The sequence below is a fragment of the Gavialis gangeticus genome, unplaced genomic scaffold (genome assembly GCF_001723915.1).
Source record: "Gavialis gangeticus isolate Ggan-Ray unplaced genomic scaffold, GavGan_comp1, whole genome shotgun sequence".
Classification (NCBI taxonomy): domain Eukaryota; kingdom Metazoa; phylum Chordata; order Crocodylia; family Gavialidae; genus Gavialis; species Gavialis gangeticus.
In genome coordinates this window covers 19,587,993-19,602,924 of record NW_017729011.1, presented here as the reverse complement: position 1 = coordinate 19,602,924, position 14,932 = coordinate 19,587,993, and the positions used below count along the sequence as shown (strand labels likewise).

The following is a 14,932-nucleotide window of genomic DNA, read 5'->3' as shown; positions in this document are numbered from 1 at the left end:
AGCTTAAGTCATTCATGCAGGACACAAGCCAACTAATTTTCAGCAGACACACCAGCTGCAGCATGCACCAAGGTCCAAATGCTCCCGCATCACCCCACGAACACGGTGCTGTCCGTGTCAGGGCTTACAAAGTACAGCTCACCTCTGCTGTCATTCACGCACTTGCAAAATCCCTGAGGTCAAGCCCTTCTTACCATGCACTGCTGTAGGTTACCACCAGGATCTTTGGTAAGAAAAGAGCGGAATGGAAACAAACAGAGGTGGTGTGTTTGGAGTTGCTGATTCAAGTCGCACTTTATGGTGTCACTTCTATCAGGTGAGTTTTGAGCTGAACTTGTAGCTATAAATCCTCATAGCAAACTGGTGATAGACAAAGAAGCCTAACGCCTACTTAATGTTACATCGAGGCCGCCTGCTGATCCACCAGGTATAAGTGTAACTAGCAGGATCGGTCCCCCCCAGCTCATCACATTCAGCTGCTTCAGAGCACAAAGCTAGGAGTAATCACAGTAAGAAAGCTTTAGCGGTACAGTACCCCCATACTATTCTTTATTAGTATAGATTTTTGCTCCCTACCACATCCCAACCAGTCAGCAGGAGAAGTAGAAGTGCTTCCACCTTCTGGAAGAGACTAGCCTCCGAGTAGAGTCATGTCACATCAACAACTTGGAGGACTCTTTGACGCAGATTTCATCTTCTTTCACATGAACCTTGCCTAGAAGGAGGGATGCTCATCCTCCCTCGCCCAAGATGGACTCCAGGCCCTGCTTGATGAGGATTTGCTCAAGAATCTTGTAAACAGTTAGAGAAGGAGATAGGACACTTCCTGCAAGTAAACCTAGGAGCTGAAACAATGTGAACACTTCACAACAGTGCAAATCTTAAACCACCAACATACACATAAAATCCCACCTCTTTATTATGTCATATGGTACTGGCTTTGATGTGTAAATACCACACTAGTGTGACAAAAAGGGGAAGAAATACCGACGCTGAAATAGATACAGAGTCATGCCATTAGCAATACAGTTCTATACGAGGAATTTCCAAGATACAAAATCATTTGTCTCTTCTTTTTTTTTTTTTTTTAAACATTGAAATAAATTTTACACTGTTCTGTCAACTTTTTCTTTTTTCTCCAAGAAGAGAAAAAAAAGTTAAAATATACCGAGAACAACTACAAGCAGGAATCATTTTAATGGTTAACAGAAGAGCTGTAACTTTGCTCTATAACAGCTTCTATTCAACACACAGAACAAGAGGTAAGCAACTATACAGAAGTAAGAGGAGAGATTTTTGTCACAGGAGTCTGAAGTCAGGGGCAGGAAGGGGAAGATCTGAAACTGCATGGTTTTTATTATTTGGTCACAAAATTTGAGCTGCGTGTTTGAAATGAAGCATCGTCCAAGATGCAGTACCCCTATTTAAAACAATGAAAAGAAACTTCTGAGAGACTAGAACCTACCCTCCTGCAAAACAAATTAAAAAATTAGACATTTAAAAAAAAAATCCATGTATTTCTAGGTTCACAACTTAACTTACTGTTACAAAACAGACTGGCAGCTTTTCCTTAAGCAGCACCAAGAGACCAAAGGAATAACGCTACCACACAGTACAGTATATCTTTGGGGCTTCCAATACAAGGCTGACACTTCTAATGCCATCTCAGAACGATCCATGTCTGCCAAGCGATCAGGCAAGGAAAGGAGACACTGCATCTTTTTTTCCACCGTGCTGCCCCATTCTAGCAAGACGCTAAAGATGTTCTCTTTGGACCAAGACTAACAGAAACCACTCTCTCAAATGTTCTTCAGGTTTTCTGCCCAACTGGGGTTTTTACTTTCGTTGAGTGGGGCTTTTTTTTTTCCATTTCTTTTATTTATTTTTTTTAAAAACAAAATTTTGCGGACAGTCTCTAAAGTGATATCGAAAACGTTTAACAGTCACTCTTCCACAGTTTAATTGTTTTGTCGTTTTCTAGTGCCGCTGATGCGATTATGTTTTCTGTGGGGTGGCAGGCTGTGGAAATCACAACATCTAAGTAAAGAGAGAGACACACACACCATCAGTGAAAAAACAATTCAAGCTAGTTTGCAGCAGGCATTTCCAGCCCTTGACAGTGACGGTCTTGCTGCCCCATCTTCATATACAACCCCAGCCAAGTTACTATGCTTTTTTTACAACAGGTTCTCAAGGAGGAGTTTAATGGTCATAATTTTCCCCAGAACTTTGTTCTTCAGGGCCCGGTAATTACTATGCACTAGTGAGCACGCTGAAAGAATTAATTGAGCAGGCATACCCAATGGGGCTCGCTCACTGCATTGGGGACATGGATGTACTAGATATCCCACATAGCATACAATGGGGTTCCCACCTACTGCACTGAAAATAAATTCACCAAGGCAGTACTTAAGGAGGGTATTCCTCAGCAGTATTCACATTAGTGTTGTGGGATGTGCATCTGGAACTCCTTGTGGGGGTGGTAATCTGGGAGAAGTTGCTGGCTGAGATATTCAAAGTGACTTGGCTTGAGGCACTCAGTATCTCTAGACACTTTTAAAGTATTTGGGCCAATTTCTTTACAGTCAATTCCAGGTAATCAGAATGACTCCATTTATACCCTTAAAACAAACCACTATCTCCCCTAAAAATGCCCAAATTGTAAGAAAAACCCACTAAGAACCCTAATAATGTCTCACACTGAGCCATATTTTGAGAGTCTGAACAACAAGACCAGTTTAAAGTTTACCTTAAAGGAAGGGAAAAAAAGCACAGTGGTTCTTGTGTACATCACTGAATTGTCTTTAAACTCAGTTGTGATCGTTATTTATTTGGAAATGTTTTATCCGTAATAAAAAAGGAAAACAAAATTTGTTTCGTACCTGTGTGCCCTTGTAATTTCTGTACAATCTCTTTTGTTTGGAGGTTCCAGATATAAACCAGGTTGTCCTCTGAACCAGATACAATCCACTGGGGGTGGAGTGGGAAGGGAAATAAAAGGAACAGTTATTGAAGGTTGTGTTATAATCCTTTCCATGTTCGTCACATTACTACTATCATTTGATTTACTGAGAGGTTTTTGTATTTTTTGTTTCTTGGACCAGAAGAACTGAGTTAGAAAGCAATGGAGGCTTACATTTTGTCTCCCGCTGTGATAGAGAAGACCTGAGAAGCACACATCATAAAAAACAAGCTGCAAAAATACTGACCTTGCCACCAGTAACAGAGAAGTTTGCAAATATGCAGTATTTCTCATTCTTGTGGCCTGTGTATGTCTTCAGGCACTGAAAATAAAAGGGCCATAAGGCAAAACTGTTAAGTCCAGCTGGGAAAAAAGATATCTAGCACTCAAGGGCAAACTTTCTTTGCAGGGCAGCCTAAATATGTCTGCGTGTTCCCTATCCTACCAGCTTGTCCAAAGGAAGCAGAGAGCATCTCTGCCCTCGAACATTTAAACAATCGCAGTGCTAAGAAAAAGAGGTGCAATTTGTCACGTCCCTACAGAGAAAGAAAGGGCAACGGCACTTAAACAGTACAGGAAACAAAGTTAAAACTTGTACATCTCAGGACTGCCATAATGTAAAGGGAACTTTTAAATATCTTAAGTCTGTCACTAGACAACAGGGCATCTAGCAATTACTGACCATAATTATACTGAATAAAGTAAAGGGGAAATGCTTAACTTTGTGTAACCACCCAGAGTCTGCTGCAAACCCAGCTAGGTTTTCAATAGCAAAAGACACAGTTATATTTACCTTTCCTTTGCTGTAGTCCCAAAGTTTAAGAGTGCTAAAGAATAAAAGGAAAAAGAAAAAACAAAAAGATTTTAGGCTGCTTCATCGCCCAATATGAATCTCTTGGTACATAAAGGCTTCTCTGTACCAGAAGAGGTCCCCACGTCTACAGTGGTCTGACTACGTTAGTCTGACTTTGGAAGGCAGAATTTCAGCTCACTCAACAAATACAAGGTTTTATTTACTAGTCATTCATAGACTTCTGCATGGAGTGAAGGAACAGAGCAACACTTTTTAAATCCATTTTTCATGCTGGTATCCTTCACCTTAAAGGATGTCACAGACAACTCCAGGTGTGTAAAGCCACTGGCTGGAAACTCTTAACTGTGACACATCCAACAGTCAACTGCTTCCTGCAGTCTTTCATACAATGGGAAAGCAAACCAGAATCGCAGAGACCTGCAGCCCCACATCCCTTCTCCTACCCTTTTTAGATTCACTTCTATGTCATGGTCTGTAAAGGCCACAATGCATTGCCCATCATCACTGCTTGTAAAGTACAGCTCTGCATCTAAATAGGTGAAGGGATTAGTAATGCAGAGACCTCGCAGTCTGCAGTTCAAATTTATCCCAGGTCAAAGACTGGGCAAGAGAGAGCATCCAAGCAGAATCCAGAGGCTGCAAGATTTCAGTCATAGGTTTCAGGCAGGGATCTGTCTCCATCTCTCACGCAAAAGGAGGGAAACCCTCACTCACGTTCAAAAATAAAGGCCATGCTGCTGATCCATACTTTTGAAAAGGCTTATAAAATAAGCCCCAAGTCAGCTTCATTGAAGGTTTTTCTTTTATCTTCACTCAGTCTGAAAAAGGGGATAGTCAGTCAAGTAATGCCTTGTACTCACAGATACCTAGCTTGTCACCAGCCTGTTCACTTAGGGACAGGAGGGTCTTGTCACAGCAGCAGCAATTAATACACATGGGTAGAGAGGACAGAGCCTGAGCACTCACTAGCAGTGGCACTGGAACTGCTCCAGCTGGACAACTCTCAACAGAAGCCATCCACCTGCACAGCTCTTACACTTTATACTCAGAGCTATTTATACAATTGCAGCCTTTTAAGAGAGTTTCTCCTCACCTCTATACTACAACAAAAAGAACAAATGGATTCAGGCATAGAAAGTTTTGCACAGGAATGAAAGTACACAGAGGTACTGTGTACAGTGCCAAGCCCTACAACAGCATCAAGTTCTGCCTCTACCACTAAGCAAGCCCAAATGCAAAATGAAACTGGTAATATCCATTTGACAGCAGGTAGGAATTTACCCATCAGTATCACGCAACATTACAACAGCAGAATACTAAGGTTTCACTCTAAGCTGATGAACACATTTTAAAACCACCTACTTGTCCAAAGTTGCTGCTAGTATGTATTTGCCATTTGGAGAGAATTTCACAAAAGACACAGGAGGGTTATCATCATCTGCGTTGAAAATAAAATTGTGTTATGCATTCTCAGTGATAGAGCATTCCTTGCAATTGTACTCATCTAAAGTAGGTTACAGGGAAAAAAGCAGCAACTTCAAGCTTGGATCTATTTTGTCCCAAATGGTGGATGAACTTCAGGCAGTAAGGCAGGAAAGTGGTAGGGACAAATAGTTCAGGAAGAGGATTCTGAATATTTAATCCATTAATATTAATCCATTGTAACCCAACCTTCTGTCTCCAGCTCCTTAAGAATGTTCATACAGAAGTGGCTAGCAATTTCAGGAGCCTGTATAGTAGAAGACTATTTTCAACACTAGAAAGATCAATTTGCTTGTGTCACTTCACAGGAACACTGGCGACCCAGCTTCCATGACATGAGGCATTCAAGCTGTACAGCTAAAGAAAGAAATCTTCTTTCACACGTGCTGTTCTGTAGCCAGTGACCATGTCTTGGAGAAAACAGTATTCTCCCACTGTCATAAAGACACACTTCTCTGTTGCACGGGACATATGAGTTTCTCTCAATCATGTCAGCCTAGTGTAAAATAAGGATTTCCCACAGGACTTGTGAAAAGTTGCACCACAAAACATAATATTACACTGACTGGTGGAGAACCATGGTTTACAGGTACCAGACTGAGTCTCAACTTATGCAGTGCAACTACCAAACCTAAACAGTTTTTCTAGTATAAGAGAGAATGAGAGAAGGTATTTCTCTTTACATCAACAGCTAGGATGACAGTGCATAAATACAGCAAGATATGGAAAGCAAAGCTTACAAACCCTCTCCCCACCCTTAGTCAACTTCATTATTGTTGCATACTCATATATAAAAGATATTTCATATGCGAAGTTACATAGCAGAAAAACTAAGCACAGACAGACAAGAAGTCTCCCTACTTACCAATCAGTGTTTTCAAGCACTGGCCCGATGCTGTATCCCAGATTCGACTTTAATTAAAAACAAAACAAAACAAGTCTTCACTGTAGCTTATGAAAAAGCTGCTCTCAACAACTTACAAGCCTACATTTTAATTTCAAATGCAGCATAGAAGCATAAGGCAGTTTTTATTATTATTATTTTAGTTTTACTTGTGTAAGAAGCTGAGAAGGCTATGGCAGATAAGACTTACTAAAGAAATAATCACTTACCAGAGGCCATCATAGCTACTTGACACTATCAGGGACCCATCACGATTAAAATGCACCTGTAGTTTTGGGCAAGGGGAAAAACAACATAGCTGTATTCACACATATTTAGAGCAAAACTATTTGAACCCCAAGGGCAAGACACTGCATCTGAAGGTTACAACTCTCACAAAGTTAAACTGTAGTTTACAGAGATAGCAGCAGCAATTCAACATGATATTCAACTGATGGGCACAATGTTTCAGCAGCTCAGATGCATATAAGAAAGCATCACAGGAATCTTCCTCTGAGTTACCATTGTAAAACTCTTTATTTATTTTACATCTAGAATGTGCCCATCTGTTACACTGAGCCAAGGAGATTTAAAGGTAGTAAACATTTTCCAAATGATCACCAGACATAAGAGGCCTCAAAAACAGACATCTGAAGCTGCTCAACTCTCATTAGGAACATTATTCACAGTAGTAGGACCATGACGAAATGGCACTTGACAGTTATGAGCACAGCTTTTAGGCACACCAATTCATACACACTTCAGTGAGACCCACTTAAGTTTCTTCAAGCACAAAACCAGTGCATTTTAACCACAAAATCCTTTACACATGTGCATCCAGGTAAACCTTTAAAGAGGAAATTGCACAATTATCTCCTAGGACTTGTCCTCTGTTTCCAGTTTTGGAGTCATGCGTTCACAACAGCAGAGGTGCAAGATGCCTGAACCTTAGAATTGTGCTCACCTCCATTCCCTCCACTTTAAAAGGTTTGTGTCTGTTAGGAGCCACTCACCTGCTGTTTTCCCCATTTGTACAGACACTGTTTTATCTTTTCACCCATTAAGCGGGTAAGACTGACAATGGCACGTATTTTGGAGCTACCTTGTTTTAGCTTCCCTAACAATGCAATGCAGCAACCCACACGTGCAGCAAGTTCACGCTCTGCATTGTGAGCAGCCTGGAGAGCTCCCAGTCTGTGCTCCAGTGTCTGGCTGCCAGAGCCTTAGCAAGCCTGTGTGCACTTATCAGATGCTTCTTGCATTAATACCAAGAGACAGCAATCTGTTCTGGTGGTGGCATCTCCATGTTGATTAATACCCTTGCAAACTATCACAGCCCATTTCTGCCACTATGTCAAGGGTGGATGGGAACTAACTGTGTGACTTTGCTTCCTTTTTCCAAGCAGGAAAGAAATGGATGGAAGCAAACATGTCAGCATGTTCATTTATCTGAAGGGACTTACAGCAGAAACTGGGTCAGAATGAGCAGGCAGCGTCTTGAGGCACTTCCCTGTTTTCACATCCCATATCCTCACGCTTTCGTCAAACTGAGGATCAGAAGAGAAATTCATCAGTTATTTGCAAATGCATTTGCTCCCAAGCTACAGGGAAATGTAATCTTTTGTTACCACCTAGCCCTCACGCATGAATTAACAGGTTTCACTGTGCAGGAACTAGGCCTAACAGCATCTCTCAAACAACTGGACTGACTTCTGCTTGGAAGCGAGGGAAACTTTCACCTAACTCCTATTCACAGTTAGATGCCAACAGTATCTCGTTGAGGTGAGACTGTCAAGGAGGCCAAGTTAAATCCCTATATTCAAACTTTGGGCTTTAAGACCTGAAAAAAAAAAATCAGCCTTAGGTTCAAATTCATATAAGGATCTACAATTTGCCCCAGTTAAACTGGGTACATGAGGTCAGATGACCTGCCCAGAGTCAGAAAGCAGACATAAAAGAATCCCATCTCCTAGTTCCTTTCTATGCCAACAGCATAATGCTGCCTAGCTCCAGACTGAGCTGTCAAACACATCAAAAAAATATGCTTTTCAGTGATGTGGTGACCTAGCATGAAATGGTCACAGTCCCCAGAAGAGACACAGGCAGCACTTACTCTGTAATACCAACAAAGGCAGCTTCAATTCCAAACCACGGTTGGAGTGGTGCTTAAAGCTTAACAAACTTTTTGCAACCAAGTAGATAAAATAAGCTTGCCACTAACACAGCCTGCTCCAAGTCAGAAAGAATTAAGGCCCATCTCCAACTTTAAGGGTGCTCTGAATGATCTTCTGACTTTCTACAAAGTGCTGCCAGATTTGACTGCACCCAAGACAGGAGCAGAGGTACTGACTCCATCAATTCCATCCCAAGTGATACATTATTGGATAAATGTTTAAGATGGGCCACACCTCTGAAAGTTGCACAAAATTGCTACCCCATTGAGGAAATGTTCACTTACTGATCCCGAAACGATGAGGTTGGACTGGGGGTTGAAGTTGCAGCAGAAGACATAGTTACTGTGCCCCTTCAACGTCTTTAAACACTTGCCCTTAAAAGAAAGATTTCAGTGTATGGATTTACCAATATTATGTTTACCCACATCTTTCTACAGCTTCAGAGACAGTCACTTGATTTCAGATGTAAAGGGACAATGTCAGTCAAAGGTCAAAATGCAACCTTTGATAAGGACGAGCTTTTATGGGACAGAACATTTAGGAGAAAAAACAGCCAACACTTCTTTTGTATTTACCATCCAAACTCTGCACTAGCATAGCAGTGCATGAGATACAGGAGGTTAGAAAGTGATTAGCAACAAAGCAAAGCCACCTAGCTCCTTCATACTGCTAATGCAGAAAGAAAACCAACTGAACAATTAAAAAGTTAAGTGACAAAACGTTTCAGGGGGAGCTCTCTCAAGCAGAGCCTGGCATCTGGTTACTATCGCCACCTATGAGTTTTGGCAGGATGCAGCTCTCAAGAGAGCCTTGCTTCCCATGTTCAGCAGGCAGAGTGCATTCCTTCCAGAGATCATAGCATTCTCATCCTCCATTTATGAACAGCTCCTCAGGGTTACCTGGTACGATCATCAATGCATAAGCCCGAGTAGGAGCCAGTACTCTGAAATTCTCCCTCCAACCATCTTAGCCTGTCTAGCTCATCACCCTACATTTTTAAAAATCCCCAAGAGAGAACAGTGGAGAGGTGAGAGATAAGACTTAACTCTTGCCCTTACCGAGCTCACATCCCATATTTTGAGAGTTTTATCATCTGAGGCAGACACGAGAAGGTTGGAATCTGATGACCAAGCAACATCAGAGATGCCCTGAAACAAAGGAACACAGTTTGATCCAGATCTCTGCTTGCTCTGTGACATCAAAACATGGAAGGCACAGATGGCTTATTAAATGGATATCTGAAGCCAGAAAAGCAAAAACAGTTACTTGAATTTTGAGAAGATATGCAAATCCCAGCTCCTTCATCTACTCACACTGCAAGCATGTTAATTACTCCCAGATCTGGTCACCTTTTTGAGGTTTGTAAGTAGTAACTTGACGCATGAACTGGGATGGATTAATTTCCCTTTTTTTTATTGCCTATGTGACCCAGGGTTACATTTTCAAAAGCACACGAGTAGCAAACCCTTGATGACCTAGAATCTTACTGAACTAACCCCAAGGGGTTTCAATGACAGCTAGCTGACTGTGGAAGGGCAAGTGTTATTTTTCAGAAGTATACATTTCCCAAAGTAAAATCTAGTATCATGGAACTTCAAGTGGGTGAAGTCATACAAAACATCAGCTTTCCATATGAAGACTTCTGAATAACGCCTGACGCAAATCCAGAAAGCAAAATACTCCAACTTGCACTATCCTAGGTGAAAACCCAGCTGTCCAGCATTCAGGAGTTTTATCAGCAGTCATGTTTTCACCCATAAACATCAATCCTGGCCTGCAACACCATGGCTATTTCAGTTCCTGAGCAACACCACTCTCACAGAACTATCTGGAAGAACTGCCCATGCAAGGGCTGCTGCATGGGCAACTCACTGAGGGACAAAAAACAACCAACTAGTTTCCCTCATTCATTATACCAGGACTTCAGGGAGGTGAACAAAGGAAACCGAACCATTTGCATTATACAAGTGGCAGAAAAAGTACCGAGTTTCATTTGCAATCTGAAAGGACAGGTATTTAGAAATGATACCAGAGTGCAGAACATTTGCTTGGGTTCAATACTTACCAGCTTGTGACCAGATATCGTCTTTTCAAACTTGCCATCATACGCTCCCCAAATTTTTATTAGTTTGTCAGCAGCTAAAATTAAAAAAAAAAAAGCCCAGTTAGCATGTTACTAGCATTATTATAACCACCTCTCCTCCTTAAGCAGAAAGCATCATATTGAATAGTTGTTTGGAGACACCAAATAGTTTTTACCCTCAAGCACAGATTCTGGCGCAGAAGGCAAAATGTAAATGCTAATGACACAGTTTCACGTATGCCAGACTGCAGGAGCTAAGATTAGACATGGTGACTGCAAGGTAAAGGGTCTCAAACGGTTCTAGTTTCTCCAATGGAGACTTTGGCTTCTGCTTTTTTAAAATTAAACTGCTCATCAAAAAAAGCTACCATCCCACAGGGGCCACTGAAACGCTTACGCCCCAGGAAGATCAAAAAACAATCCAGAAACTGGGCTGACTAATAGCTGTGAGAAACAAAACACGCTATTCATCATCACATTAGCTTGCGATCCACAGCAGAGAAAAAGCTTGATATTTGCCAGATGTTAAAGCAGGAGGAATGTCTGGGGTGGGAGTGAGAAATGACCTTTTTAAAAAGGTATCACAAAAAATGTAAGAAATTAATTTCTTTGCAGTTTGCTGCCCATATAAAGGCAAGCATGATCAAGTAACAGACCAGAACCGTTGCCATTTCTGGAGGGTGTGGGGCTTACAGTGGCCATCTGCGTGTTCAACAGCATTCCTCCGAGTTGCCCCTCTCCTCTCTTTCCCAGGCATGCACCTTTTGTTGCAGAGGGAAGTTGTCAGGCATTTGCAAGTTTACCAGAGAGTTTTCATCATTATCAGAGGCTGGCACAAAGAGAACTTGATCTACTGCTTAGGTTTAGAGTTCTGGGGAAAAGCCTGCTAAATTCCTCCCTTCAAAGTCCCTCTTGCCTCTTCCTCTCTTATAAGTAACAAAGTGCAATGGAGCTGACTTGACTCTCCAAGGCTCTTTCCTATTACCATTCCAATACAGGAAGACAAAGAATAATGATCAGTAATATTCACTGCCAGACAGCATGTGCATCAAGCCAAGCAAAGGCCCAATTTAAAGGCTTAAGCTGGAATTTAAGTAAGAGGGAGGGCTAGATGAGATCCTCTCTGTACTGCAGTTAATTTTACATTTATCCACAATCTGTGTGTGTTATCCTGGCTGTGTTTCTGCAGCAGCGTGAGAGAAGCATCCCAAGCCCTTTTGGTCTGGCAATGGGCAGAGGCAATCCAGGATATAATACACCATGATGCACACAATACTAAGCAGGTCGTGTTTTGTCATTTACTCAGCTTAAAGAGCTAGACGATTGTTTTCTCCCTCCCTCTGATCATGGTAGCACTAAGATATGGTCAGCAAGCTGTCTAACATGCCAGATCCACATTTGGCCAATTCAGACAACAGGAAAGCATTAAGACAGACTGATACTTACAGGAACTGGCTAGCCACTCTCCATTTGGACTAAACTTTACTGACGAGACGGCCTTAGTGTGTCCTGCTAACGTGAACTTTAGAGCATAGTTTGGTTTTACAGGTGCAGGCTGCAAGAAAGATTTGTTCAAATAAGTCAAGTAGATACTTAATTCAATGTTTCACTTCTAACTGGGATATCTAACAAGCCAGGACGCAGGGACGTACAGCATGATCACTGACAGCAGTCTGGATTTGTCCATTAAAAAAAAAAAAAAAGGCATAGCCCTGTATTTATGGGAAAAAAATATGTTCTATATTATCTGGTTCAGCGCTGCTTTACTGGACCTACAGAGAAACATCCTCAAAACAACTAGTTAAATTTATCTGAGATGCAAATCTATCCAAGTCAGCCACACAAGCAGAAAGTTGGCCCACAGTCTCAAGTGTGAGCTGAGCCACTCTCCATACAGTATTTACAAGTGACCTGCCAAACGCTTTTAAAAATTAGGGTTGTGACCATTTGCGTCTCCTTAAACCTCAGCAGGACACCTGACTTTTTCTAGTGCTGCTGAAGGACTTCTCAGAGAGCAGGATTTCAGATGGGCACTGCAAGCTTCACGCCTTGAAGGAATGGAGGAGGGAAAAGGGAGTTAATCCTTAATGAGGACATCCTCTTCCCACAACAATCAAATTTTTCCACGCCTGAATACAGGTGATTTTTTATTTATTTCCATCCCCCTTCCATTGAAATATTACAAATTGATCAGTTTTCTAATCTCCTTACAGTCCTCCATGGGTACAGAAGACCTTCGGACTCTATGATCATAAGATAGGAGGAGCACAAGGCCATTTCTCTCCTTAGTAAGTCATCTTTACATACCAGTGTTACCTTTTTGGCTGGTGATCATTTCAGCAAAAACACCCAGACACTGGGATGACAGACCTCTTGCAGTGATTGTGTTAACTGTCACCAGCAGCAGAAGCAGTTACAGAAACCAAACATCTGACAGGCCTTCTGGATCCCTGTTGGATAGCTGGCAACTCCATTAAGTATTTCAAGAAATCCTGACATCTTTGTTTCTCAGAGAGGATTGTGACATTACTCGTAAGTCTCTCTCACTACCATTTTACAACAATTACAAGATATACTATGCTACATGCAATTCCCTGAAGCATTTGATTTATGGTCAAATGACACTTGCACCAATAAAGCATGTTCTGTAACGCGTTCTCTAATTTTCTCACTGGTTGCAAAATTCAGGATATCATAATGGGACTCAAGTGATGCAAGGCAGAGGTTACATTATATGGACAAAACAAAATTATAGGTCTTCAGGGTAAATCCAGGAATCTCATAGTCAGTCTTGTCCCCAAAGCCTTCAGCATGTTCTTGGCCCTATACAAACCCAGTAAAATTCCCGAGGAATTCCTTTAGAATTCAACTTTTCCTTAAAATCCCTCATCCCAGTTTGCTTGTAAAAAAAACATAGGTAGTTCCCATGTGTATTTACAGACTAAGGATATTGTTCAGAGACCTACACACACCTTGCTCTGATTGGTTGAAGAGGAAGGCGTCGACTGTGTTTTGGTGGATTCTGCATCTGGTTTCTTTTCTTCTGTTGCCATGGTTCTGAAGCTGGCAAGTCAGACTTATGGTGCTTGAAGGGATGAATGAATATGCTGCTTCAAAAGGGAGCCTTTCCCACTGACAGGAGAACAGAACTGGGATCTCAAACCTAGGAGAAAAAAATTCAACACTACCGTTAACCACAAAAGAACAGCACTGTTTCAGCACCTAGCAAAGCATCATCCACGAGCACATAATGACCATAATCCACACCCCCAGGAAAACTGATGCAAACAGCATCTTCCGATTCCAACTAGTATCCGAGAGACTAATTCTGCAGACTGAGACAAACAAATGCACACCAACACAACAGTGTGTTTATGCCTTCATGCCCATCCATTTGTACGGCATACAACAGCACGCCCCTACTTCCCTTCTCATAAAGGAAACTGATCCATCAAGCCTTGTGCTACCCGGATGATGTTGACGCTCTTTTTCTCAGATGCAGAAATGTATTCTTTTTCTTTATATCACTGATTCATGAAACCAACTGCTGCATTTACACCGGGATTGCTAAATCTGTAGCACAGTGGTGTCCAACCTTTTAGGAAACCAGCCCTGCACACTCCCCAAATGCCACTATAATCCTCTTCCTCCGATCCATCCACCGCTTTGGTTTCTGCTCCCCACCCTGTGCAACTCTGTCTGATCTGCTGCTCAGCTTTCTGCTCCCTGCCATCATGCTGCCTATCCCCACCCTGCGCTACCCACGCCACTCGTTGCAGGTCGGCCAGCCCTGCCCTGGCAAAAGGGGAGGTGGTCAACATGACACCTGCTGAAGATGGGGTCTATACTACTCAAGGACAAGAGCGCCTGGGATGGCTTTTTTGCACCATTATCATTTGGATGATAGGGGTTGCGGTGGCGGGGAAAGGATTATTTCTCACGCCTGTATCTGCAACAGGTCAAGAAGCACCGGCAGACACGAGGGTTTTGCTGCACCAGAGGTGGCAAGAAACCACCCCAGACATTGCTGGGGACCTGAACACCTCCGCAGAATGACAACAAGCTCCATTTGCTTCCTTCACTGCCCACGGCAGCAACACTCGACCTTTCCAGCCTCAAGGCTCCCTACATATCGTGTCTAACCTACTTCTGCATCCACGCTGGGTGTGCTCACAAGGACTGATCGTCTTCGGGCGTTTTCGCTTAGCACACACGGGTCAAAAAAGAACGGGGCACCCATTCTGGGATGAAAGCGACATCCATTACGAGAGCATGTCAATCGGACCGTTGCAGACCAACGGTGCCCGAACTTGAGCAGATTGTGTCATCGATTTAAAACCATGCCCCCTCCCATGCCCCCCCCCCGCACAAAACCATGCCACCTCCCGTGTCCCCCCCGCACAAAACCATGCCACCTCCCGTGTCCCCCCCCACAACTAAACCATGCCACTTCCTATGTCCCCCCCGCACAAAACCATGCCACCTCCCATGTCCCCCCCCGCACAAAACCATGCCACCTCCCATGTCCCCCCCC

At 42.6% G+C, this 14,932-nt stretch overlaps 1 protein-coding gene across 1 annotated transcript; it reads right to left on the bottom strand.

Moving 5' to 3' along the window:
- Positions 1 to 901: 901 nt before the first annotated feature.
- Positions 902 to 13,556, bottom strand: WDR5 (WD repeat domain 5). Its single transcript, XM_019510773.1, has 13 exons — positions 13,371 to 13,556; positions 11,845 to 11,953; positions 10,381 to 10,454; positions 9,374 to 9,463; positions 8,600 to 8,689; positions 7,605 to 7,688; positions 6,372 to 6,427; positions 6,124 to 6,170; positions 5,139 to 5,214; positions 3,756 to 3,789; positions 3,210 to 3,284; positions 2,883 to 2,970; positions 902 to 2,037 (listed from the first exon to the last, which is right to left on the bottom strand). Exons 1-13 carry the CDS (start codon positions 13,449 to 13,451, stop codon positions 1,937 to 1,939), a joined length of 1,005 nt encoding a protein of 334 aa, XP_019366318.1. The 5' UTR covers positions 13,452 to 13,556; the 3' UTR covers positions 902 to 1,936.
- Between the last annotated feature and the right edge of the window lie 1,376 nt (positions 13,557 to 14,932).

What these genes read in the sequence shown, in the direction of transcription:
- WDR5 (XM_019510773.1), bottom strand. Translation starts at nt 13,451, where the DNA reads ATGGCAACAGAAGAAAAGAAACCAGATGCAGAATCCACCAAAACACAG. An exon ending in CGATATCTGGTCACAAGCTG is followed by an intron (nt 9,464 to 10,380) that starts GTAAGTATTGAA and finishes CCTTTGTTTCAG; the next exon opens with GGCATCTCTGATGTTGCTTG. An exon ending in TCTCTGTTACTGGTGGCAAG is followed by an intron (nt 2,971 to 3,209) that starts GTCAGTATTTTT and finishes CTCCACCCCCAG; the next exon opens with TGGATTGTATCTGGTTCAGA.